At 37.2% G+C, this 27134-nt stretch overlaps 1 protein-coding gene across 4 annotated transcripts in view; it reads left to right on the top strand.

Moving 5' to 3' along the window:
* The first annotated feature begins 946 nt into the window (after positions 1-946).
* Samd3 (sterile alpha motif domain containing 3) overlaps positions 947-27134 on the top strand; it is a 50627-nt gene continuing 24439 nt past the window's right edge. The window contains exons 1-7 of one of the 4 annotated variants that reach the window (XM_048798241.1): positions 947-1024; positions 1278-1380; positions 2204-2393; positions 5555-5662; positions 20306-20491; positions 20733-20817; positions 25190-25357. In XM_048798241.1, coding sequence (XP_048654198.1) covers positions 1302-1380; positions 2204-2393; positions 5555-5662; positions 20306-20491; positions 20733-20817; positions 25190-25357 — 816 coding nt within the window. In that variant the 5' untranslated portion in view covers positions 947-1024; positions 1278-1301. Of the gene's footprint in view, positions 1429-2203; positions 2394-5554; positions 5663-20305; positions 20492-20732; positions 20818-25189; positions 25358-27134 lie in introns of all 4 variants that reach the window. The other 3 variants (XM_048798234.1, XM_015501160.2, XM_048798246.1) reach the window with 3 other exon arrangements.

Genomic DNA, 27134 nt, shown 5'->3' with positions numbered 1-27134 from the left:
CAGTGATGGTGGTAATTGTAACTTATTTAAATATACAAAAATGAAGACTATGATAATATTTACTTTTAAGACTTCCAGCAATAAAATTGAACTACATAGTCCAACACATACTTTTATTTTTTATTTTATACTTGATATATATATATATATATATATATATATATATATCTTTATAAATTAAATATTTAACATTTATAAATTAAATATCTTACATATATATTTATATTTTATTCCATTCCTCCAAGAGTAATTTTTCTCTCTGTCTTTACAGAATGGTCAGTATTTTACTATACTAATAAATATCATTGAAATTGAAAATAATGTTAAAAGAATAAAATGTTTAAAGTTTTTTTCAGTTTCTGCCCAATCCATTTGATGTCTTTTGTTTTGAATTGTAAAAAACGAATGATCTGCTTAAGGGTAATAGGGAAAATTATCAAATTTTTTTTAAGTAAGATAAAACATTGAAATCAGTATACTAGAAGGCTGCAGAATAATAGCCTGTACAAGAACAATAAGAAATGGATCTTGCAAATTCTGTGTACACGTCTTTCACTTAGACAAATATTAGAAGAATTTAATTATTTTCTAATTCTAAGTCTGCCCAATTAAGTAGAAAAGAGAAATCAGTGTTTGAGTTCATCCTAGTTCCCTTACCAATCATGATGGTGTTTAGTGAGTTCTAGAACTGAATGGGTTTTGAGTGGTATTGGAAGAAAGGGCAGATACACTCGGATTCTCCTGAGGCTCCTCTTGCTAAAGCAGACCATGAGCAGGGGCTGCCAGCTCTCTCCAGGCTGGGAGCAGCAAGGGGTTAAACAGTCCTGGTGTAATAAGTATCTCTGTCAGGCTTTCTTCTGATCCTTCCTCTTTTCTCTTCTGCCCACCCTTTTTGTAAATGTCAACCACTTCCTGATGGTTTCACACCTTTCTTTTCTTTGTGAAGAAACCTGGGTGTACCATTGTATGTTCTGGCTGGCTGTGAGTAAAGCTGAGGGATGCCTGTGGGGAAAAGTAGGAGCAGGTGAAGATATTTTAAAAATGAGACCAGGCAATGGGTTAAAATCAGTCATGTTTGTAACATGTCTGTTAGTTTTCTTAGCAACTTTTAAATATGTATTATAAAAATATTCATTTTTTTAAAAACTTAATGTTGGGAGTCTAAAGGAATCTAGCAGAAGAACGAGATGGTTCTTTTTTAAATATATCAAAGAACGATAATCAGGAAAAAACAAGAACAACACTGGAGAATCCTCCCCTGGCCCTTTACTCTACAGGTGTACTATTTATAGGATCCTGCAATGGAAACTTGGTCAGTTGATCAGGTCTGCCTTTGGCTGGTGGAGAAAAACTTAGGAGAGCTAGTGCCTAGGTTTCAAGGTGAGTTGTTCATCCTTTCAAAAATCTTGTTGGAGCAGCCTGGATATTGTGAGTTTCTTCTGTTATTAAAAATTACTTTGCTGATTCCTGTCTGTGTGTATGTAAATGTGGACGTGGAATTACTGCAGTAAAGAACTTTTTAGTTCTTTATTTACCATGAAAGAGTTTTTGTTTTACCTAGTATCTACAGGAGAAGATATTGCAAGATGAACTCAGTCTTGAGAGGGACTTAAAATACTTATTTGATACATATATTTTATATAGACTTTGCCTTATATAATCTAGTATGTGCAGTGTTAGATTTATAAGTATTTAATATTGGTCAGGAGGTATTACTAAGAATTATTTCCCAAGTTTTTTTTTTCTTTATAAAAATAATGCTTGTTACATGGGGCAGGAGGCAGGGAGGGAGGGAGGGGAGTGCTGGAGAGTGATATTGGCCAATTTATATTGTTATATTTACGCATGTATGAATATGTAACAACAAATCCTATCACTATGCACAACTATAATGCACCAACAAAAATATGCAGAAAATAAAAATACTGCAATTTAGAATTAGAATGGGGAAAGGGCATTAATGTGTAAATACAAAGTTTTTATTGTGAATCCCTTTCCTGGTTCTTTTTTAGAAGCAGACATCAATTTGGAATTGTGCAATATCAAAGTTATATTTTTGTCAAAGATACATACAATTTTATAACCACAGAGGACAAGTTTAGACAATCCTTTCAACACCAGAAATCGTTCTGTTTATAAAGCTTGTGTTTTGCTGTGTTTTACTGGGAAACCATATAGAAACTAATTTTTATCTGTTTCTCAGAGGAAGAAGTAAGTGGGGCCGCTCTTCTAGCACTTAATGATCGGATGGTTCAGCAACTGGTCAAGAAAATTGGGCATCAGGCTGTTCTGATGGACTTAATTAAAAGATACAAGCAGAACAATCAAGGACCAAGGTTTCCTGGAAGCCCCAGGGAGATAAGCCTGATCACACAAACAGAAGCAACCCCAGCGTAAGTAATGTTAACAAAAGGCCTTGTTTTTGATACTATGCTCTCCCAAGAATGGCGAGAGCATGAAGGTTGGGGTTTAAAACTTTTTGGAAAATGTGACCGTGTTCAGCTAGATTTATGTGTAAAATATTTCTAATATTTGAGGAAAGGGCACTATTGCAAAATTTTATGAATGAAGATACATTATGTTTTTATTCACCATGCTTTAAACACTGACTCCAATTGTTGGTGAAGTCCTAAAAGGAGGGGGTTCCTAAATAAAATGCTGTACGATGAGCAGTGGAAATATAAGTGAAAGGGTGGAAATGGATTCCTGGAAATAAGGTTTTAATCCACTAAGCCCCATTGTCCCGTATGTGGGACACCTATAAAAACTTAAATTGAGCAACAAATATACCACTTAAGGTAACTTTTGAAATAAATATTATGTTTTTAGAGTTCTGTACTTTTGAGAAAAACAATAAGTGAATGATTAGAGCACTTGAAAATGCATATACAAAGAATTTAAGTTCTAGATTGTGATTTCCAACCTATTTTAATGTGTCGGGTTTGTTGAAATATTTGCAAGACTGAAAACTTGGGACTTACAAGTTAAAAACCAGGGCTTGCAAAATGCATCGGTGTCTGCTCCTGGGTATTTATTTATTCATTTGTGTCCTTTAGGACCCTATATAGTGACTAATATATACTATCCTCTAGAGGTCCTAGAAATATGATTTACTAACCACTCTTGCCACAATGAGTTTCCTAATTCTTTAAGAGTATCCTTAGAATAATTAAAGCTATGATAGCACCCCACAGGAAACATGTGGAAACATTTGTGGTGACCCATAAAAGGCCTTATTTTTGATCCTATGCTTTCCCAAGAATGGCTATAGCATGAAAGTTGGGGGTGTTTTTTTTCTTTATCACTGATTTATGCATTGAAAAAAAAATGACAACAGAATTAAGCAAATTAATTTTTTTTATTTTACAAATCTATACCCAGGATGCTTTCAAGCATTCTGATTTGATGTTTCCTTATTAAGAACTTTTTGCAAAATTTTTGAAATGAAATACTTGCTTCAGACCAATCATTCATTTAAAAATAAGGTTGACATGTTTGATGATATCCATTCTATTTTTATCTTTTCGGAAGTTAAATGGGTAATTCTCTCTCTCTCTCTTTCTCTTTGATAAGGAATGCAATATTAACGAGAATTGGCTCAAGTATTGATTTCTAGGATTTTTGAATATTTGGGACTTAGAGGCTGTAGGTAGTCCTGAAGGGCTGGTGTACATGGACTATAAATTCTCCCGAATGATTTATTTGAAGGATTTCTAAGCACCGTTATGGTGTACTCTCGAACATATGACTTTTGGAGAAGTTCCCACTGCAAGCTTTTACTCCTGTCCAGCAAAAGAGAGGGTGTGAAGTTCAAAGCCGGTGCAAAGTAATTTCCGGGTATTTTTGATGAGTAGAACTTTTGAACTGGAAGTTCCTTTCAGTTGACTGGAATCTTGATATTGCCTTAGGCACAGCTTAGAAGAGAACAGGCAGCCGTTTTTTTCCACTGCAAATCAGTTTATAATGTTCTCTAGTAAATGAGAGTTGGCTGGACTGCCAGGAAATCTGGGCTTCGTTCCTGGTTCTTCCACTGACTTGGATTGATTTTACTAAATGTTGGCACCCCTGTCTCTTCATCTGCACGTTGTGAAAGTTATATAGTACGTAACTCCTGTCAATTCACACTCATGTCAGGAGTATTGTAATTTCTGGACAGAGCAAATCTCTCTTCCCTCTCCCTACTCAAAAACAGTGCTTTGTTAACTTGTCCAAGAAGGCTATTTTTGAGGGTAGCCAATACTGGGAACACTGGTTGCCCAAGGATTTAGGAGGGGGCACTCATCACTTTACATAGTAAATAGCCAACTCACTTTAAGGACTGTGTTCTCTTGTACTTAGGTTAGATTATTCAGGTGTAAAATTACAATTTCATGCGAGAAGAGAATGTTTGTTGGTTATGTTTGCTTATTGTCAAATATATTTGTCAAATATATCGTCACTTGACAAGTTTGTTGTCAAGTAGTAATGATAGCAGAGAAACATGAAAATATGCCCTTTAATTAAACCCTTATGGGAAATGCTTATAAAGATTCGAAACTTGGTATGAGAAAGAACCCGGGATTTAGGTATCAAAATACCTGCTTTCAAACCTCTGTTAGGATATTTGCTACTCATCTAACAAAAGAAGATAAAACTTGGACATTTGTTTGACTTGTTTTAGTTTTAGCTTCTTCAAGTGTAAAATGTAGTGGGTAAAATAAATGATGCTTTTGGCCCCTTCTGAAGAGTCTATAAAGGCATTCTAGATCAGAGACAGGTTTCAGATTCCATTTAATGGCCAATGGTTGCCTGGTATGTTATTTTTGCAAAGGATTTACAGGCCACATCTCGATAGGATTTTTGGCATACTATTTAGAACTAAGCAAACAATAGGATATCAATAGGAGAGTATTTACAGTTACTTTATGGTGGCCTTGTTGAATCTGGTAGAAAAATTACTGGACAGGAAATCAGGAAAACTGAGTACAAATCTTGGCACTACTACTGAGTAGCTTGTGGCCACAAACAACCTGCTTTCCCTTCTGGACTTCAGTTGCATAGCTTAGAAAATGAGAGGGTATGGCTCTAAGAATGATGAGATTTTACAGGTAATAAATGCTCCCCCCAAATGGCAAGGAGTGGAGAAAGGATCTGACAGATAACCATTTTATTTTGCTAAATAAGTATATTAGCCATATGTACTATTATCGCCCTCATTTCATAAATGAAAAGATTATCTTAACAGCATTTAAAAATAAGAGACAGATTGAGGGCTCCAGGCATAGCTCAGTTCCATCCCCAATTCCAGGAAGAAAATACAACAGATTGGTGAAAACACCATCACAAACTAGTATCTGTATACTTCTTAGCATATAGAATCCACTGAGGGAGACATCTTCAGTACGTCCTCCCTTCAAGTCTTTTAGTCATGAGTCTCACATGAGCTTGGACAGGAACTTAGATCACAGCATTGACTGTGGGTTGACCCCCTACCCTCAGAGTTGCTGTGAGATCATTGTTTGGGGCTGTCATTGAATAGCCTCACACCAGTTCTTCCTTCTTTTCTTGGTTCCAGGGATATACAGTCCTCCAGTCCAGCCAGTCATGGGGAGCAGATGCTATCTTTCCATCCAGCTGAAAACCTTGATAATGGACTAATTGACCAAAGAGTATTGAAACAGAGGTGAGGTACCAAAATTAAGACATTTCAAAGCTAAATGATAATATTCTTCTTTATTTGTTATGAGATTTTATGTGTTTAAATGCATTTCTAATTTGAAACTCTTTGTTTCCCTAGAAGGAAACTTTTTAGTAAGTGATAGAGATGTTTGGTACCACTTGAAGATTAAATTTTATGTGTTTTGCCCTAAAAAATTGAAGTTTTGAAATGATGTTATACATCTCTTTCAAGTATGCATTTTAGGGAAAAATAAAAGAGGATTTCATAAACTTGTCCAAATTAATTTGCAGTGGCTACAAAATGATGGAATTTATTCTGTGGATAATGTTCTACAGAATATGCCTTGGGTACAGTCTTTGCTTTGTTTTGAATTTTGATGTTGTTGCTTTAATTTGACTATTGAGAGACAGTCCCTTTATGTTCCTACTCTGTATTTTATATGGTATAATATTTCAGTGTATTGGTTCCATTGAAACAAAGGAAAGTTCTAGACCTAGAGAACCACAGGTAGGAATATAGTGCTCAGATAAAGTCGTCAGAGTGATCATGGGTAAGAGGAGCTTCCTGAGCCTTTCATGGTCACCAGGCAGTGCATGCATCTATCATGCATGACAGATATCATCTCTTGTCACTAACTAGCCAACACTTCTCTTCAGGGGCGCTGTCATTGAAAGGAGTGACTGCTGGCTTGCACAGAGGGGACAGTCAGGCAACAGCCAAGCAAAATGGTGCTCTTTTAAAGTTTTCATGCACCCTTTATTCTATCATCTCATTGAGTCCCCAGAGCCTTGAAATGCTGTTCTTTTAAAAAGTGGGTAGTGTAAAATAAAAATATGCTATTGTTCGCTGAATTTTTGAGAATCATATTGCTAGGGAGGCCTCATTCCTTCAGAGAACTGTGGTGCCACTGTGTACCCATAGTGTAATACAATTGGTTTCCTTGAAAGAGAAGATGCAAAGAAAGGAGCAGAAAAATATATCAAACTGGAATGGCAGAAAGGAAGATGTCTATTGTTTCATGAAATATATCAGGAAGTCCAGAGAAGGCTATTTATTGGTTCCTGATTCCCATTGGGTTAAAAATCCAGAGATGAATTTCTCTTTTCAAAGTAAGAAAATTAAATCCAAATGAAAGGCACAAATGCATGGCTAGTGGATTTATCTCCAAACAGAATATAAACCAAAAGTGATGGCTTGGAGGCAGAAATTTTTTAAATAATTTCTTTATTGGAAATATATTTTTAAAAAACCCACCATCTTTAATGGAAGTCTGAGAGTTTAGAGAATCCTAAAGGATGATGATAAAGTTCAAGATGATTACTAGGTGGTGGGCCTGGTGAGCAACCAGTTCATACTGGGCAGATGGAGTGCCCAGGGGCTGCAGAGCTGGGGAATGGAGAGATCACCTGATGTGGTTGACGGTTCAAACTGTTTCACAGAGCAGTCACTCCTTTCTGCCCACAGGGGCTTGTTGATTCTTAGAACTCTGCTTTGTTGTGGCTCCAGCCATGAGTTTTCTTCTACTCCTTTCTTACATGAAACTGCTAAATGCAGCCAGTCTTTTCTGCCACTATTGAAGTGTGAATGGAGACAGGATGATTAATCCTAGTGGGACCTACTCTGGTACCACTGTTTCAGATCTGAAAAACAGGGATGATAACGATCCTTTCTCAGGGTACTATCATAAGCATGAAAATAGATGATACCTGCTGAGTTTCAAGCAGAGTAGAAGCACATCAAAGGCCCTGGTGTACAGCCATTTCCCCAGCCTGCTTGAGTATTCCTACTTTTCCTGGGGCATCTTTTCTCTCCCTACCTGCTGCCATTGGGGAGTTCAGGATGCGACCTTCTGTACATGCAGGTCTTTTCTCCTTCCAGAATTCCTGTTCCTTTTAACCGTGCTATGAAAAGGATTATTATTTCCATTTTTTTTCCACAAAACTGAACAAAGAATGGCCTGTGTTTCATCATATTTCTCATTCTTCATAATCAATGAGGGGGAGCAAAAGAACAGGATTGTCTTAGAAACTGAGAGAAATGGGAAAGTTTGGAAATCATAACTGAGACCCCCAGGCCTTTTTCTCTCATCACAGCATCCCTCCTAAGCCTTGGACTTGTGCCTCTGACCTCCCAATAGCCCATTTCTCTACACAATAGCCTCAGTTGTTTTAAAAGCGAGCTTATCTCCCTGCCTTAGAGCATGCATGGTTGGAGCATCTCTCTGTTGTTTCCCACCTGCCTCCTTCCTTTGCTTCTTCCTATGCGGATGGCTTTACCCTTTGCTCTGCTCCCCTCAGATTGGCTGGAACAGCTGACTTGCTACCGCCAACTCCAAAGAAAACTCTTCCTGAAATCAGCTAAGGGCTCAAGTCCTTCCTGTCAATAGACCTGACTTTCCAATGCTGCTTCATTCTAGAATCTGGGGAAAAGAAACAGGCCCAGTGTGAATCTCTGTGACAGAGGAGGTAGATAAGGGCAGGATAGAGATGGCTGTTTTAAATATTTCCCCTCAGGTTCTGCCTTCTTTCTAGGCCTGCTGATTGGGCTGGAATGGAAGATTCTGTCCCTTCTGATGCACTGCCTCATTCAGGACACCATCTGGCTTGTGAGCTAAAATAATGAGAGCTAAACTTGATGCTTTCCTACTGGTCCTCTGCTTAAGGCACTATTTACTCATCAGCTATTGATTAAGGGCTTCTTGAACGACTTTTGTATGAGGCTGTGTTCCTCACCTAAGACCCGCTTATCCTTTAAGACTGCTCGAAATCCCTCTCCAGCAAGCCTCCAGTGATGTTCCAGACCATTCAAGGAGCCCTTCTGTATGTAGTACTCTCTATGTATCTTTTGCTTTGCTTGTAAAAGTAGATATTGAAATTGATTACTTTTAAGTCTGTATTCCCTCCTTAGACACAAGCACCATAAAGACTAAGACCATTTCCTTTTGCTGTTATAAACTAGTATTTATCTCAGCTTCTGGACTAGAAGCTCAATCAGTTGTTTAAAATTGAACTAAGGATATGTGAGCCAAAGAAAGACTGAATATAATTTCATGTGACAGGAAAAATACTTAAATAGCATCCATTACTATATAGACCTTTTGATATAATCCATAATACATATGCTAATTTTTTAACAGAGTTGAATTTAAGGGGTTAATAAATCATTTACTTACATCAGGCTAGAAAGCTGAAGGTGTTTGGCCATAGGGCTTCCACAAAGCAAACTGCTTTCAGGAGGTAGCAAGGGGTGGTAGAGTAAATGCTGGCATTGGGATCAGCTCTAGACTCCCCCATTTCAATTGAAGTCCAGTTGAAATAACTATCAAAGCATCTGGCAGCTGTCACCACACCACACACAGTGGCAGTTACCATTCTTGAGATATTTTCCCCTATGTTCCTTGCAAGGAACATATGTTTTCCATCCAATTTGCAAACAAAACAAAAAATAAGACTCTGGAGACTGGAAAGTCACCTGACTTTGGCTCTTGAAGAGTCTAGCAATAGTGAAAAAAATGAGGTATGTATGTCCCCATGGATGAACTGGAAAGAAATGCTAGCATGCTGTGGCACAATGCAGCTTTCTTTGGTGATGGGTGATCCTGTGCTCTTTACTGAATTACCTAAATACTCTTTCTGGATGTAAGGATTGTGGGTCCCAATCTCATCATGTGTTGGTAGTCCTTCAAGAAGAGCTTTCTCTGCACTGAGATTCTTTTTTCTTTTCTTCTTCTTCTTCTTTTTAAATCTGCCCTATTAGAAACTGCTCGCTTCTTCTTTAGTAGCTAATAGTGCATGAAATCAGATAAACAGGTAGCAGTTTCCTACATGTTACTTTAAAGGCACTTCATTTGAACTTGAAGTATATGTGTGCAGATGTTTTGCTTGTGCTTTGGGGCAGAGCTATAAATTAGTCATGGTTTCATGCATATTTAAAAATTCTTTTAATGATGAGGATATTTTTTCCCCCTTTGGTCTGACTACTGCTATGAAATGGTGTAGAAGGAGATTACCCTTCTTCAGCCTATGCTCAGTAAGTGAAGCAATGTCAATGGGTCTTCAACACATTCAGTGCATTATTTTTAGTCACTCACACAGGTAGCTCAGACAGGGGATAACAGGGTTGTGTGTGTGTCTCCTATCCCAGTATATAAGAAAAGGTAGCTTTAGGAGGGGGAGGCAGGCTAGTTATAGGTCTCATAGTACAAGTTTCAATTAGATGTGTAAGATTAGTCTTCTCAATTCCTACACGTCTATGTCCTCTATTAGCCGAGAGTTCCAGGAGGTGGGGGTGTCAGGGACCACTCTTACTCACTTCTGTAGGGCCTGACATGACACAGAGTAGGTGATCAACAGATGTTTATTACATGAAGAATCAGATGTATTAAGCATTTTTTGTGATCTTCTCCTGAGTCAAAGATATGTGACCATAATAGAGAATGAAGGAGCCTTGTAAGAGAACAAGGGGTGAGACATGATATCTTCAGACCTATTGCCTTAGTCACAGCTATATAAGGCAGATGGGGCAGGTAAGAGGTAAGTGCAGGTACTGAACCAGGATGGCATCCTGGTTATAGCCAGGTTGGTAAATTTGGAGAAACAGGATAAGCAGGTAATTAAGAGTTTAGTTTTAAACCCTAGCTCTGCTATTTACCAAATGAATGATGCTGAGCAAGTTCTCTAGCCTCGGGGGGACTTACTTTTCCCATCTGTAAAATAAATAGAATAACAAGTTAATGTATTAAAAAATTTTAAGGCCTGGGGCGTAGTATGAACACATAAATCTTAGCTATCATTTTAATTTTCTGGCTGGTTACCAAGCATAGGGTTCAATGAGACTCAAAAATTCTGCTCTCAATTGTACAAAGTGGTCCCAGGGATTGCACCAGGAAGTTCTGTCAGCACAGACAGCAGTGTCTGGAAATCCTGCCAGGATTCAGGCTCCAGGCAAGAGGAGGAGATGCTCCAGTCTCCCCAGAAGGCCTGGGACATCGGTGGATAGCTGCCATAGAAGATGAAACAGAAACACTTCCTCTGAGCCAGTATGTAGAATGGAAGGAGAGAGAGGCTTTAAGAACCTAAACAAAGAAACCCAGTTACCACTGAGAAGGGCATCAGAGACCACACAGTTGAGAAAAAATTGTCCCATTTAGATGCAGAATCCCAGATTCAGCCATGATGTCCTGTCTCACCTTGGGCCCAGAGCAATGGTCTCTGCTATCTACAGACTGAGGTCTCTGAGACCATGAGACCCAAGTCCACTTTCCTTCTCTAAGTTGTTCTTGTTAGGTATTTTGGTCACAGCCACACAACAGATTAAATAAGCTCACAGATGGGAGATTTTGATTTTTATGAAGCGACATGAGAGAAGGACTGGCAAAGCATAGCTAGACATCACAGGGCTGCGGCAGACCAGATCACTGAAGATTTCTCCACATGAGGCATATAAAATCAGCACTCTGGGAAGATTCAAATAGTGGTTTTTGTACCCCCAACCCATCCGCATAAAGATTCTCTGAAGACATTTGCTGTTCTCTGTTGGGTCGGGATCCCAAAGCCTAGTAGTGGGTAAGTGGATTAAAAAGAAGTTGCCCTAGATCTACTTAAGCTGAACCAAAAACCAACATCTTGATACTGCTGAACTATAAAATAGTAGTACTAAGCCATCTTGAAATAAGGAATAGATCATGTCTGGTTGCTTATTCTTGTGTATGAATGAGAAAGAATAAAAGAAAAAGAGGGACTCAGACATGATAGTTCTGTGAGACCTGATTGTGTAACTGGCTTGGTAAAGTGTAAACTTTGAAGACAAAGGCCAAGTTTCTGGAACTTTGTGTTTCTGCCAAATACGAAGAGGAACTGGGGAATAGGTGGATGTAAAATATTTATTTATATATTGTTTCTTTTCTGATTACTCAGAACCCTGAAGGCTCCTAAGTCCTTAGATTTAATGTTAAAAGACAAGAACACTGAGGGTAAGGAAGGAGTTGCCTGAATGTGGCTGTATAATAGCTGGTACATAATAACCTGCACTGCTCAGCTCTCTTTCCTTTCTTTGTGCTTAATTATGGGCTCCCAGATGCATTTCAAAAGCTAAATTCCTCTGGCAGTCTCATAGACTGATTGGCAGATTTGAAAGCCTTGGCTAAAAAATATAGCTTAAAAGCAAACATGAACATTCTGAAAGTGCAGGGTGAACGTTTTCTGAATCAGTGGTGTGCACCATCATTGCACCAACAAAACTGCATTTCCTTCATAGTCCACACTTGTCTTGAAGTGACACCATTCAGTGTTTTCAGAGATGGCATTGCCCTGTTCATTGATATGTGTCTCGATTGGGCTTTCCAAACTTCTTGTTCACTTTATTTTCAGAGAAGTAGAAACTCTTGCCAAGGACAAGGGGAGCAGGTAACTCCCAGGTAACTGGCATAATTAACACAGAAGCTACGTTTCTGCTTAACTTGTAGTTTGGTAAAATGTGTTTCCTATTTTGAAGATATGTATCATAATATCCTTTTCTGTCCTGGAACAAGATAATAGCAAGTTTCTTAAGCAAATGTCAAAGTCTCTCTTTGCTTCCTCCTCTTCTTCTCTGTTTCCAAAATATGTAAGCCTTTTAATGTTTCTGAGATGGAATGCCATTTAGTATCAGAGTTGACAATATACAATTGAGTCCTCAATCTATGCTGTTCTCAGTATATAAAGTCTGCAGCCTTGGATGTAGAGAGAAGAACACAAAATGGGATGTCCAAATAGAGTGGCTTGTGGAACATCATCTTTCAGTCCAGCCCCTGGAAAGCATGATGTTTGCCACTATTTTCTCCCTCTTCCAGTGGGGGAGTGCGACTCCTGGTGGTATTCCCGATGTGAAAACTTAAGGCCTTGTTTAGTGATCTGGCACTTCTTTTCATTGGCATGTTGGCTTGGTGTCTTGCCTGTAAGTGGATCCCTTGTCATGAGTGGGTTGTTTTAATAGGAAAAATAAAACAACTTTCTTCTTTGAAAGTTATCAATTTACCAGGGTGGTTGTGCATGACTGTTATCCCAGTGACTCAGGAGACTGAGGCAGGAGAATTGCAAGTTTGAGCCTCAGCTTTAGTCTCAGCTTCAGTAGTGTGATCCTAACTCAAAATAAAAAATAAAAAGGACTGGGGAGGTGGCTCACTGGTAAAGCAACCCTGGCTTCAATCCCTAGTACCAAAAACAAATAATTTATTTTAAATGAAAGATTCTATTTTATGTATATAACCACAAGTTTATAGAACTGGCTGACATGGAATTGTATATTTAGTATTTTATCTCTCTCTCTCAAATATCTCTAGTCCTTTCTATATTTTTTGTCGCAAACTGCTACTCAACAAGGACATAAGGAAATCAAAGCAGATGGGGAGCCAAGATAGAGCTGAGTGCCCACAGGGCCCATGTCGGACCAGGCCCATGTCAGACAGGCCATGTCTGACATCTGGACAAGAAGTTCACCTGAGGGCCAAGAGAATGCAGAGGAGAATTCACCCCAAAGAGCTCCAGATAAATCTGGAAGAATGAGGAAAACAGGGTATTTGATGTGAGAGAATCCACTAATGACACATGTATAGAACATTCTGGAGGTTTAGCAAGGCTTGTACCTTGACTGCACCGGAGACTTCACCTTGTGTGGTAGTTGATGATATGACATCATACAAAATTTACTGTATTTTGGATTATTATAATTATTAAATATGAGGAATCGAATTTAAGACGTTAGAAATAGAAGCTATGGAATTTTACTTTTTCTCATGGAATCTGAAAATTCTATCCCTTATTTTATTTGTGGAACTGACTAAAAAAAAAATGAATGAAAAAATTTCCTTGGATTTTGGAATCAAGTAAATTGGAAGCAACAGTTTCAAATGGGCAGGAAACTGCAACTTGGTTGAAAAAAATTTTTTAAAGAAGGAGAAGTTTGAGACTCTTAAGATTCTCTAATTCATAAAAAAAAAAAAAAAAAAAAACACTGAAGCTTTCTAGTTTGGAGGTTTAAGAGTATACTTTCTCCCCAAAGCAATATCATCTACTTTCATGGGGATAAAATAACTACAAGCACTCAATAGTTCCAAATGGAGTTTAATGCAAAGAACAGATTCAGGCTTTTCCTTTCAAATGTGAATTTTTACATCTAAACATGCAACAAATCATAGTTATTTTTCTCTTCCTGGAAAGTCCCAGAAACCCAAAGGGATGATAAATAAAGGATGGGCCTGGCTCAGAATTGCTCTCATAAATAGGAAGCAATAACTCAACTCTCAGGGAGACGAGTTACTAAAGATGCTATTGGTCACAGTGATTTATATAGTAAACTGGGTTGCAGATGATCTACCTGCCATGTTCACTACACAGTGTCTGTCTGAATCAATGTCACTTAGCATATGGAATATGTTGTCAGGAAACTAGATTATCATGCATATGATAATTGGAAGAATATCATGCATTTTGCATATGAAGAATTACAAAAGGCAGACATCTGGTATGGTCAGGTAGTGAATGTGAATTTATATCTCTCTCATACACTTGATCTTTAAATTATTGGACTTTAAAATTTGAAGTTATATTTCCACATTGGTTCCCAGTACTCTTTCAGTACCTCAAGTAGTATTTGAAATTCATTAGCAGAATAAGGAATAGTCTGTAGAAATGCTGGATTCTTCAATATTTGGGCTGCATATGGCTCATACATGAGGAGTCCAGAGACAGCTCAGCTGTCTTTATAGACTCCAGTCATAGGAGTAAGACAGACAACTAGTGGGTTGTCCTTTGGAGTAAACTTCTTCAGAAGACAAGTTTAAGTGATAGTCCAGGTGTTCTTCAAATCAGGGCAAAATGTTTCATATGATCAGGGCAAATGTGAAAGGCCCCAAATAGTCAAATTTACATCAATGATGCTTCTTTTTCAGCTCCTTATGTTCTTTGTACTTTGTGTTTGCCTTCTCTTTAGAGACACTTATCTATGGATATGCCTCCTGGGCATCCCTTGGAATCCATTTTACCATCATCACAAAGCTACCCAGGTGGAGAAGGAAACTCTCTATAGAGGCTGGCAGGTTACAGAGAAATATTACTTCTGAAAAGTGTTGTCAGATTTTTTAGCCAGTTCAGATCTCACAGTTGGCAGCTCCGAGTTGACATAACTTACCTTGGTTACTCAGTCCGACCAGGAGTCCTGCACCCTGAACTCAAGATGCTTCTTTCTCTCCAGAATAGTTACAATATCAAGTAGGACAGGTTTATTTTACTGGGACCCTGGACTATGTCTCGAGTGGCTGGCCTGGGAAGTCATTGGTCAGTTATGCCTGGCCCTTCCACTGACTAACATGATGAGATCGATGTTTGTATAAAATTGGATAACATTTCAGAGAGGAAAAGTTTATGTCTATGTAGGGGAATAAATTTTATGAAATTGGAATTGGAAAAATGGACCATTTCTTTAATTTTTTATTTTCATTTCTCTTTATTTTACAAATTAGATTATTTCTACTGATGTTTCTTCAAATTCATTGACCGTTTCTTCTTTATGCTCCATTCTACTCTATTTTTTTTTAAATAACTTCTGTCTCTCTGCTAAAATTTCCTACCATTTCAATCATTCTAGCATGTTTTTCTTCGAATCACAGAACATTGTTAAATTAGTTACTTTGAAATTCTTGCCAACATCTGGATCATCTCAACATCACACACTATTGCTCATCTTTACTCTAGAGAATGGGTCACAATTTTTTGTTTGTTTTTGTATTTTAGTGTGTTACTTAATTTTAGATTGTGTACTGGATATTGTGAGTATTGCAATGTGCACATGTTTGAATAAGTCCTATTCACCCAAAGAACATTGTTTGTTTTAACAAACAGTAAAATTGATTGGACTTTAAAAAAAAATTCTCTGAGATGTCAGTTAAATCTGTTTAATTCTTTTATCTTTGTTTGGGATATGTACATGTGTGGTTCAGGATCATCCTAAGACTGAACAATTTATATGCAAAATTTTGAGGTTAACTTCATTAGCTCTTTCTTTTCTGCAATTCTCTGATTCTCCTCCACTTTTCCACAAGTTGATTGTCCTGAATGCTGTCACTAGTGTAGTCACTCATAAAAACTCCAAGTTTTCTATTAGAGTTTTAGCAGATTTGCGTGAGGTCTGCTTTCAGGCTCAAAGCTTTAATAGGGGAAACAGTCAGTATCTTCCTCTTTGAAGTGTAGGATTGTCTTTAGGATCTTACATCTTTTCAGTCTTCAATGTTTTCAGTTTTTTTAATTTGTCAATATTTATTGTTAATATGTGTGAAATAGTTGGTCCACTGTGAGCTTTGTAGACCACTCCAGAAACAGAGCTCGCCTAGTAGACTGTTGAAATTGTAAGATGAATGTTTGCCTTAGTGTAGCATGAACCCTAGTAAGAAGTACACAAATATAAGAGATAAAATGTACAGAATTTTTCATGACATCTAGGTGTGAGAAACAAAGACAAGAAAAAAGTCAAGATATTAAGGCTGAGTTGCTATCAGTTAAAAAATAAATAAAACCAAGGAAATTGAAGTGTAGTGTAGGTCAGCTCAGGCTGCCATAGCACAATACCATAGACTGGGTGACTTAAGAATAGGAATTTATGTGTCAGAGTTCTGAAGGCTGAAAGTCTGAGGTTAAGATGCTGACCAATTCAGTTTGGGGTAAGGATCCTCTTCCTGGCTTGCAGACAGCCACCTTCCCTCTGTGTCCTCACATGGAATTGAGAGAAAAAGTTTTCTGGTGTCTCTTCTTATAAAGATATTAACCATAATTTAACCTTCATGACTTCATTTAACCCTTTTTCCATGAAGGTCTGTCTAAAAATACAGTCACATCAAGGATTACAGCTGCAGTATAGAATTTGGAAAGGAGGAGGACACAATTTAGTTCATGACAAAGGAGAATCTTGCTCAAAGCAAAAAAAGATGATGGATTATTTTGGATATGTTACATATGAGATGAACAAGCTACAAGTTGTTAGAGATTTGGAGTGGAGCATGGAAAGAAGAATATTGGGGACAGATTTATAATCCACCAATGAAGAAGAGTCAGAGCTGATGCTGTGGCACTGGGTGACTTCTCTGAGGGAGAAAGCATAGTTTAATACAGAGGATTAAGGAACAAGGACAAAATCACCTGTAAACTCCCGGAGAATGTGAAGGAGGAATAAATTATCAAATAAACAAGTTGTCAGAAAGATAGGAAGAGAAACAGGAAAGTAAAATAGTGCCAAGGCAGAAAAAAAGAGTTGTGAGAAAGAGAGGGTTATGAGGAAATGGTCAACAGGGCTAAGCCCCGTAAGAAAGGTCTTGAAAAGGGCCACAGTCAAAGTCCCTATATTTGTAAACTAGGAAATCATTATTGACTTTTGAGGATGCAATCTCATTAAAGTGATTGCGAAGAGACTGAGATAAGAGCTAAAGTCAGAGCAGGATGGGGCTGATATGAGGGACATATTTAGGGTTGAAATAGGGAGTTGGATTACTGGGATAGTGAATGCAGTTAAGAAACCACTGAAATGTCCAGAACTGCCAGAGAAAATAGAGCCTGCTGGGTAACCTATGACTTCCAGCTTACCTCATTCATTCCTGCAGCAAAAATCATTACATATCACTTTATTAAGCAATGTTGCATGCACAATGTAAAAATATAGCTCTTCTCTCAAGTAGCATCTGAGTCTCTTCTGCTCCCTGCCAACACTCAACTTGTGTTCTTCTGTGCATTCAGATTTTTCCTGAGTGAGTTGGCACTCAACTGGACCTGTTTCTTAACAGGACCATGTTCCTTATCCTTTGAGAACCCCCACTGGATCATACTGTTTGCTCTTTTGGAGCAGAAAAATCAAATGATTGTTTACTCTTTTTATAGTAAGACAAAGTTGGAGAGTCAACATTGAACTTTTTCATGAAAACCCCCATCATTCTTTTTAAACATTGAGGCATGATCAAAGGGTATAATGCTTCATTCAGTTAGAAAGGAGAAATAATGATAAGAATCTGAGGTGACAAATATATTAGCTTGATTCAATAGTTGCATATTACGTATAGATATATCTTAGAGCTTCACTTTGACCCCATAAATACATAAACATTTGTCAATAGTCAATAAAATGTTTTAAATGTGATAATGATGCTGCCAATTATCAAATTGTCAGCTTAACTCTAAGTTTTATTTTATTTAGGCTATAAACTTTTATTACTCATATAAACTGAGTGTTTAGTAAGTAGTAGACTGATTCATTTAGACTGGGGTCAGTCCTAGGAATTAACATGTTTTCAAAGCTTTCCAGTTGACTTTATTGTGCACCCAATATTGAAATTCACTGAATTAGAGATCTGTGGTTTTGTGGTGGTGATTTTTTCCAAAGACCCTGGCTTTGAGGTGGGAGCAGAAATATTAATGTCCTCTGAATTTGAGAGTTCTTTCTGCCCTTGCTCTTATTTTAGAGTGACTTCTGTTGGTACTCTGCCCAACTCTAACTTTTTAAGGATATTATGAATAATTTTAACAACACAATAAAGGATTTTTTAAAAATTCCAGTGCAAATTAAATTTTATAGATGAAAATGATTACACCTACAGTTTATCTGCTTCCAAATCAGAATGTATTATTAGTTTGATGAGTCACCTTTATTGTGTAATTCTCATTTTGACTTATATTAGTTGACATAGTTTGGACTATAGCCACTTTCAGAATATTGCTATATTGTTTTAATGTAAAGAAAAGGAAAATTCAATGCCTCTGTGTCTAGTAACTCATCTGGAGCATAATGAAAGTATCTGTTTTTAATAGATCCTGTGTTTCTAGCTACATTCTAGGTGTTTGGTAGAAATAATCCCATGTGTTATAGTCCCTATCATAATGTTGAAAAGACTTATAGAAAAAAATATATATAACAGATAAAAATTGTACCAAGCTCTATTTTATAATATCAGAATATCAAAGATACCTATTATGTGGTGTGAAGTGAGTGAAAGTAACCTCAAAGCCTAAAATAAGCTTGCAACTAGCTTAGCTGGTTGAAATCCACTGGGGAAAAGGATATAGACACTGAAACATACTAAACCAAGTTCAACATCTGCCTAGTTAAATCACCTTTTTTAAACTCCAGGGAAGACATGAAACACAGCCAACAAAAAATTGCCTTTATTTTATAACCCTTGGTCTCACAGATAAGGGAGAGATAATTTGGCCATAGAAGAAAAAAATAAGGAAAAAAATAATAAATGTGTAGTTGAAAATGGCCTGTAGGAGAGTAGCTGCCACATAGTAGACTCCTGATGCACATTGGTTGAATGAACAAATGAAATGAGAGAAATACACTGGCAAATCATTTGGACTGAAGCAGAGATTTATGTCTGAGAATTATCTGTTGTTGTTATAAATCCAGTATTAAATTACTTATGTGCTTCTCTTATGATTTTTTTTTTCACCACTGATATAGTAACTGCCAACCAGGAGAAGGCCAAAGGAACTTACCATGAAAACAGATGAAAGTGTTTTGTCCTGCTTGCTTCATTCCCCATAGTCCATTATAACTCCTGTGTTCTTACAAAGGGTGACCTAAAATGCTCAAAGAAGCCTGACTTTTCAAAGCTTATCTGGATTTTGTTTGAACTTCTAAGAACTCCATCATCATTAGAAAAGTAACCTACTTAGGCTAATTTAAGAAATTTCTCTGTTGTCTTCAACTTGGCATGCGACTATGCCCGTCCCTTCCATCCCAATCAATCTTATTAATGGAATAGGTTGACAGTGTTCTAGTGCTTTTGATTAACTGCTGCTTAGAAATTTTACTTTAGATTCTTCTTTATACCCACTCAACGATCACCCACTCACTATAAGGTTTTAAAGTGGTTCTGATATTTGATTTTATAAACAGCCTAATCGATGTTTAATTTCCATAACATAAAATTCACCCATTTAAAGGGTACAGACAGTTAATTTCCATCAATTTAGGTGGCCACGCCACCATTGTCACAATCCATTTGGGCCATCCTTAGCCTCAGGCAACCACTGATCTGCTTTCTGTAGTTATAATTTTCTGTCCTGTTTTGTAGAGCTGTCATGTGAATGGAATCAGAATATCTCTGATACACTTATTTTTTAACTAAAAAACTAAGTTCATCTTATTAAGATGGCCAAAGACCAACTAAATTAAGTGGACCTTGTATTTCACTATAAATGATGATGGAATAAATTAGAATTTTCTTAATCGGGTGTGAAGACTAATTTATTGTGGGTTTCATTTACTTTACTGAATTGCAACTTCTTTTCTTTCTGCTAGATATCTTGTTCAGTTTTGAGCTATGCTTTACCTGTTACCCCTTCAAAATATATGGGTTAACATTCTTTCCAACTTTAGGCTTTTCTCTAAAATCTATATTATTATGACACATTTTTCCAGAACTACAAGTACTTATGTGTGTGTAAAGGCAAAGAAAAGACAGACTTCCAAAATTTGTGGGTAGATGAATGGATGTATGATGAATTTATGACTTCATATATTTAGGCCTCAGGAAGTTTGTTTAAAGCATTAGTTCTCAGGGTGTAGAGAACTAATAAATAGCATATATGTTTGGATTAGAATTTCATTTCTTGTGTTTTCATTTCACAGAAGAAATATGAAACATGTTCTAGCAAGGAATAAAGCATTACAGTGGTCCAAATCCTACATTTTGCCAGAGTTTCCCTATGATGTCAAATGCATGTTAGCAGAGCAGAAATGTCCAGATCACAGCATGAGGATAAGGATCATTGAGTTTCTCCAGGCCGACATGACTAAGTATCTGGAAGGCTCACTGTAAGTGATAACAGGGAAAACTTGCTGGTTTGGGGGAGGGTCTGCCTTGGAGTAGTGTAGAACTCACTTGCAATGAGGTCTCTTCAGATTTTGAGTGACATACGGGATCTAAGTCTAACATGCCAACAGTTGAATGTCTATTTTGTTCTATAGAAAGATTTGAAGAGGAGTCAGTGCAATTTAGACTCCTCTTGAATATGGACTGCTAGAAATGAAAGCTATTTATCCCTGTTATGAACAGGTATCCCACCACACAGCAATACAATGATGTGGTCAACGCCCTGCTGCAGGCCCACCCCTTCCTGGACGAGGATGGCTGTGGCTTTGTAAGTAATGACATGGCACCACCAACCTGTTCATCTGAGTCCATCTTAAGATAATAGCCTGTATTGTCCACTTAGATTCTGGTATTCTTTCCCCTTTGGTTCTCTCTCTTTCTGACTGTCCCTATTTCTTTCTTTCTTGTATTCTCTTCCTCCTCTCCTCTGTCACCTCCCTGTGATAACTTCTCTGTCTCTGCCTCATCTCTGTTCCTTTGTCTGCCCATCATCATCTTTCTGTCCCTCTCGTAAAGCAGTCTGGGAGCTCCTATGTGACCCTCTAGGAAGGAGAGGAGATGACATGTGTCGTTGTGTCGTGGCTGTCATCAACCAATTGTCTCTTGCCCTCTGATTAGAGCCAGTGGGGAAGTTGTCTGCTTGGAGGCCTTGCTTGCCTATCTCACCTGCCCTATCAAAACTCTAGTGTCTTGACACCCCAAGATATCTGGGCAGCAGTTCTAAACTCTGACTGCACCTCAGGAGACCCAGAGATTTTTTTGGTTTAATGGCTCTGAGGATGTGGCCCTGACATGAGTAATTTTTAAAGTCCCCCAAATTATTCTAATGTATATCCAGGGTTGAGAACAGCTGCTCAGTACAAACCCAACTTTCTGTATCTGCCTGATTCTTGAATTTGAAAGACTGGGATCTTTGTTGTACAACAGTATAAAAATACTTAGTACTAGTGGACTATACATTTAAAAATATTTAGATTATAATAAAAGGTTGAGTGCTTATGATATGCACTAGCAGTATATGATTTAATAAACAATTATAGGGAAATACAGTTCTGTGTACATAAAAACCTACTACTATCCCTGTATTTCTATATGACATGTGTATATACAGTGGTAATCATAGCTAAGTAAGATATATGTCTTCCTGTATCTTACCATGTCTGGGCTGTCAGAAAGTACTTTTTTGGTTGTGCTTTCTTAAAGACATAGGGTTTAAGCAATTAGTTTCAAATTGAACAAAAAAGATACATGCCAACATCATTTAAGGCCTTTGCTTGCTTACTTGAATGTTTTCTTTTCTTTCTCTCTCTATCCCCCTTCCTTCCTCTCCTCCCTCCATCCCTTTCTTCCTTCCTTTCATTTCATATTTTCAGAATGTGTTTCATTATAAATGAATAAAATCATAGATTTTCTGGAATGATAAAAGGCCTTAAACATATTTTAGCACCCATCTAGAAACTGTAAAATTGTAAAGCCAAGACTAGAATTCAGGAATCCTTGCTTCTAGGATGCCATCTTTTCTAAAATATGCTGCTACCTATAAAACACACTATAAAGTTACCAAAAGTTTCTCTAAAATAAAAAAAAATAATGCATCAAAACCCTGGGGTCTTAACATTGTAGTCATTGCAATATGGTTGACAAAATCAAATCTCAGCATTCCTTTGACATTCAAAATACAGGAACTATATCTTGAATTAGTATCGATATCAGTGCTACTGTGTATAGAAATACAGTCAGACCTCCACGTTCACAGATTTCACCTCCTCAGATTCAACAAACCTTGAATACTGTGCTTTGTAATTAGGCTTATGATGGTTGTATCTGTACCAAACAGGTACAAACTTTTTCTCTTGTCATCATTCCCTGAACAATACAATAAAACAATTGTTTACATGGCATTTACAGTGGAACAGGTATTACAAGTAATGCAGAGATGATTTAAAGTAGTGGAGGATGTGCGTAGGTTATATGCAAATACTATGCCATTTTATATGAGACTTGATTACCTGTAGATTTTGGTGTCTGCCATGGGCTACTGAACCAATCCTCTGTGGATACCAAGAGATGACTATGGTTGAATTTTTAAAATAATTGAAATTTTCTATTTGAATAAATTATACATTTACCTAGTTCAAAATTCAAAAGTTTCAAAAAGATAGAATAGTCCCTACCCTGGTTTTCCAGCCACTTAGCTATCCTATCCAGAAGGAACCAATGTTATTAAAGATTCCTTCCAGAGAATCTTTGCACATATATAAGCAAATCTATATCTCTCCAATTACATTTTGACCTTTACTTTTATGGTTATCAAAGTGAGACATGCACAGAGTAATAAACAGTGCTTACTTTGCTCTGAAGTGCATTTTACCCACATCTGTTCCCAGTGGCATTAACTAAAGATGGTTAACTGAGAAAGAGACAAGGAAAATTGCTTAGCAGGTTGTGGCCACTATTTTCACACTTAGAAGTATAGAAATAGAGAAGTGGAAACTGGTACATGGATGGGTGCTTACTCAAATTCTCCCAAGTGTTACATTGCAAAGTATAGAAAAAATTTAAGAACGTTTGTGTGGAGGGGGTGGGGAGAAAGTAGGCACTTGATTACTTTTAGGGCTAATTTTATTTTCAACTTTTCATTTTGAAAAATTTCATATCTGCACATAATTAGAATGCTGTGGTGATACCATATACCCTTCAACTAAATCAAGGTTTCTCAGCCTTCACACTATTAACGCTTAGTGCTGGATAATTTTTGTGGTGGGAGTTGTCATCTGGCCCTGTGCATTTTAGCATATTTAATGGCATCCCTGGGCTCAATCCATAGTACTGGGGGAAAAAAAAATAAGAAAAACTGATCTTGGTTAATTAGCTATTAACATTTTGCCACACTTTCGATTCTTCTCTCATGTTTGTTTTAGATGAGCATTTAAAAGCAAGTAACAGATGTGATTTCTAAATACCTTAGTGTATATCTTAAAAGTATAAGAACAATTCTCTACATAACCATTATGCAGTTTGCACCTAAGAAAATTAAAATAATTGTGTAATATCACATGTAATCTGTATTGCTATTTCTCTAATTATTCACAAATATTTTTTAAAGTAGATTTTTTTGCTATAAAACCTAATCATGGATTATGCATTGCATATGGCTATTATACTTATTTAATTTTGCCTAGGACAGTCTTTCTAACCATTTTTGTCTTTACTGACATTTACTTTTTGGTCAAATGTAGTCCACTTGTTGTGTCAGATGGTCTACATTCTGTGTTTGTCCAAATGTTTTCTAATGATTATATTTTGGATTTAAAATACTGAACAAAGATCTGCTTTGATGCTGTGGTTTGCCTCATGTGTCACAACAGGCCCATAATTTCAGGACTTCTTTTAAAAAAAAATTTTCAGAGTGATTAGGAGAACTGTATCAATGTAGAAATTTCATGTCCTCTAGTTGGAAAAGTGTAGAGAAAAGGGATGACTATGCTATACCACAAATATTTTCTACTGAGTCTGTCCACCAAAGGTATCTATGCTTAGTAAATACTCATTGATTGAATACTCATTAATTGTGCTCAATTGGTTCTTCTTCTCTTCTTACCAATTAATAAGGAGAGATGGGAGAAGCTAGGAAAAAGAAGTTGGCAATTCAACAATGTCCTAGCACTTGATTGCAATAATATTTTCTGCCAGGTTTAGCAGGTGTAGAGGCCCTTCAGAGCTGTAGGAAGTATGAGAAACAAATGTATTTGTTCTAGTTTATATTTCAGGGCTAAGAGAAATATAAGCCATCTATTATTTCTCTGCTATTATATGTCAGCTACAGCAGAGACCACAGGCCTGTGGGAGGTAATAAACATCTCTGATGCACATGTACCCAGGAACCCAATCTGTACTGAAGCCAGCCCCAACTTCAGCCTGCAGCTCTCCTGGCCAGTCTGTCCCAGGGTTTTATGATCAGCAGTTTATAAATACCTTCAATGAGTAGCTATACATTTGATTCTCTTAAAACCCCAGTACAGGGGCTGGGGGTGTAGCTCAGTGGTAGAGCATTTGCCTAGCACATGTGAGGCACTGGGTTCAATCCTCAGCACTAAATAAATAAATAATAAATATATTGTGTCCATCTACAACTAAAAATATTTTTTAAAAACCCAGTACAGTTGAGAATAGCTCTTATTGTTCCATTTTATAGTCAAAGAACAAAAGCTACAGGGGTTTAATTGTTGAAAGTCATTTGTATTAGAGATAATACTCAATCCTGGGTCTTCCCAACACAGGCCACAGTGCTTTCTGAAGGGCAGAAAATACTCTTATTGGAACTTGAGCCATAAATCCAGGAATGGCAAGATCCAAAAGCCAAACACTGTCTAATGTTATCTCAATGACATCCCCATTTGTTCCTAAGAAAATAGTTTTTTCTCTGATTCTATTTCCTTAGCTATAATTTAAGGATTATAATTTGTATTGCAATGTCACAAGACTATTGTAAGGATAAATCAAAGAATAGGTACATCACTTCTGTTACTATGATATGAAAATAATTTCAAGCCCAAGAATCACAGGCGAATATTTTATTGTTTATATGGAATTATTCTAAGCTCCTAGGATTAACTGGCTTGCTTTGTTATTTTATGCAGTTTTTATGGAAACGAGCCCTCAAAGATCGTTTTAAATATGTCCGAAGACCCATAGAAGATGATGAACAAGTAATAAAAAATAAGTGCAAATTCGGACACCGAAGAGGCCAGACAAGGAAATCTCTTGCTGATATAAGATTTGATGAAATTAAAATTGTCCAGATAAAAGTAAGATTGAATCCTTAAATGTTCTGACAACTTTGACTCGTTGGTTGATTAAGGAATAATAATTAAAAAAAATAGCATTTAAAATCATTGCAACAAAATTAGATAACTTTTAAGATTTGAGGTGTGGTCAGGAACCTATTAAAAACAATGGTTTGTGTGGTTAAGAATGTAAGTCATATTTCTAAAAGAGAAGTGTCAAAAACAGTTTTTAGCAAGAATACTATTGAAGATCTCATAGTCATTTTGTTATAGCCTTCAAAGAACATGAACTAGCCCTTGAGTTCTGGGACCTGAAATGATTTCCCACCCTATCCTTCTGTAACACACTGCATCTTCTTGACAACCTTACTGCATCAGCAAGTTTTAATACTCAAGCATTGTAGAGGTCAGGTGGCCTTGAGTCTCAGGATCTAGGGAGGCAATAGGTCATATGCGTTCGCACAGAAATCCATGCTGGCCTTCCCCTACCTACTGGTCCAGCATCTTCTCTTTTGTTGATACATCCATCATCTTTGAACCAGTTTTTACACTCTGTTCCTTCTTAAAACGTGCCTAAGGAGCTGTAGACTTTCCAGTTTGCCCCTTCTAGTCCTCCAGATGAGCCTAAATCCTAGGATAAATCCTGCTGAGACCCACATAGGGGTCTTTGCTTCAAAAAGAACAAGGAATTGAATATATCAGGGTTAGATGTTAAGTTGCAATAGAATCTAGTTTGTACCTTCCTGTCAGCTGAGCTAAAAAAAGAAATTAGCCATTTTTCAGATCTAGAGAGACAACATTTTTCCTGGCAAACAAATACAATTGGAAGGATTTACTTTCCCTCCTTTATAAATGGAGCTGCAAATTGCTGATTCTTTCATGTCTGTAGCCTGTTTATGATCTCATGTTCTACAAAGCCAAAAACATTAAAGGATGGAAAACAATGTATACTGAAATATTACAGAAACCGTGTATTTTGTACCTTCCCTGGTGATTAAAGCAAATGTATGAGCACCGGGAATAGTGGGAGTGAGAGACTCCCATACTTTGAATTTACCTCACGGAATTGTATTTTCTGGTACTGGGAATGGAACCTAGGGCCTTGGGCATATTAGGCAAATACTCCATCACTAAGTCACATCTCCAACTTTTTTTTTATTTTGAGACAGGATCTCCTTAATTACTCAGGCTGGCCGCCAGCTTGTAATTTTGCTGCCTCAACCTCCCAAGTAGGGGAGGGACTGGCCTGAGGCACTGTGCCTGGTTTACTCATGGAATTCTATCCTCCAGTCTGATTGCTTAAATTTCTTTCAATCTCCATTTTGACCTTTTTCTGATAGCTCCTTTTTTAATGTCTGAAGGTTTCTGAAGATAAAAGTTGCTTAGATTAAGACACCCTTGGGAAACTCTTACATCTTTTAAAATTCCTTGTCTGTGCACAATTTTTCCATAGGAAAAAAATTTCATGTGCTACAGAGATGAAAAATGTTGACATAACCAGGAAGCAGTGGTCTGTGTCTGTGCCTTCAAAGGCAGAGAAGTGGGTTGGGCCAGCTGGAAGATCTTGAGAAGGGATATGGAAGGAAAAGAGATTTTAACTAGTTTTTGTTGTGGTGGTGGTAGTTGTTCTATTTCTGCTGTTGTTTGTCCTTTTGGTGGGAGGATGAAAGAAAATAGATGTCACAGTGAAGGAAGGTAGGGATTTTAGTTTTGTGATGTGGGCTTCCATAGGTAACCCAAAATACTGCAGTACTTGTCTGGCTCTGAGCCACACTTTTTTTTTTTTTTTTTTTTTTTT

This window comes from Marmota marmota, unplaced genomic scaffold (genome assembly GCF_001458135.2).
Source record: "Marmota marmota marmota unplaced genomic scaffold, marMar, whole genome shotgun sequence".
Classification (NCBI taxonomy): Eukaryota; Metazoa; Chordata; class Mammalia; order Rodentia; family Sciuridae; genus Marmota; species Marmota marmota.
This window is presented reverse-complemented; position numbering and strand designations above follow the sequence as displayed.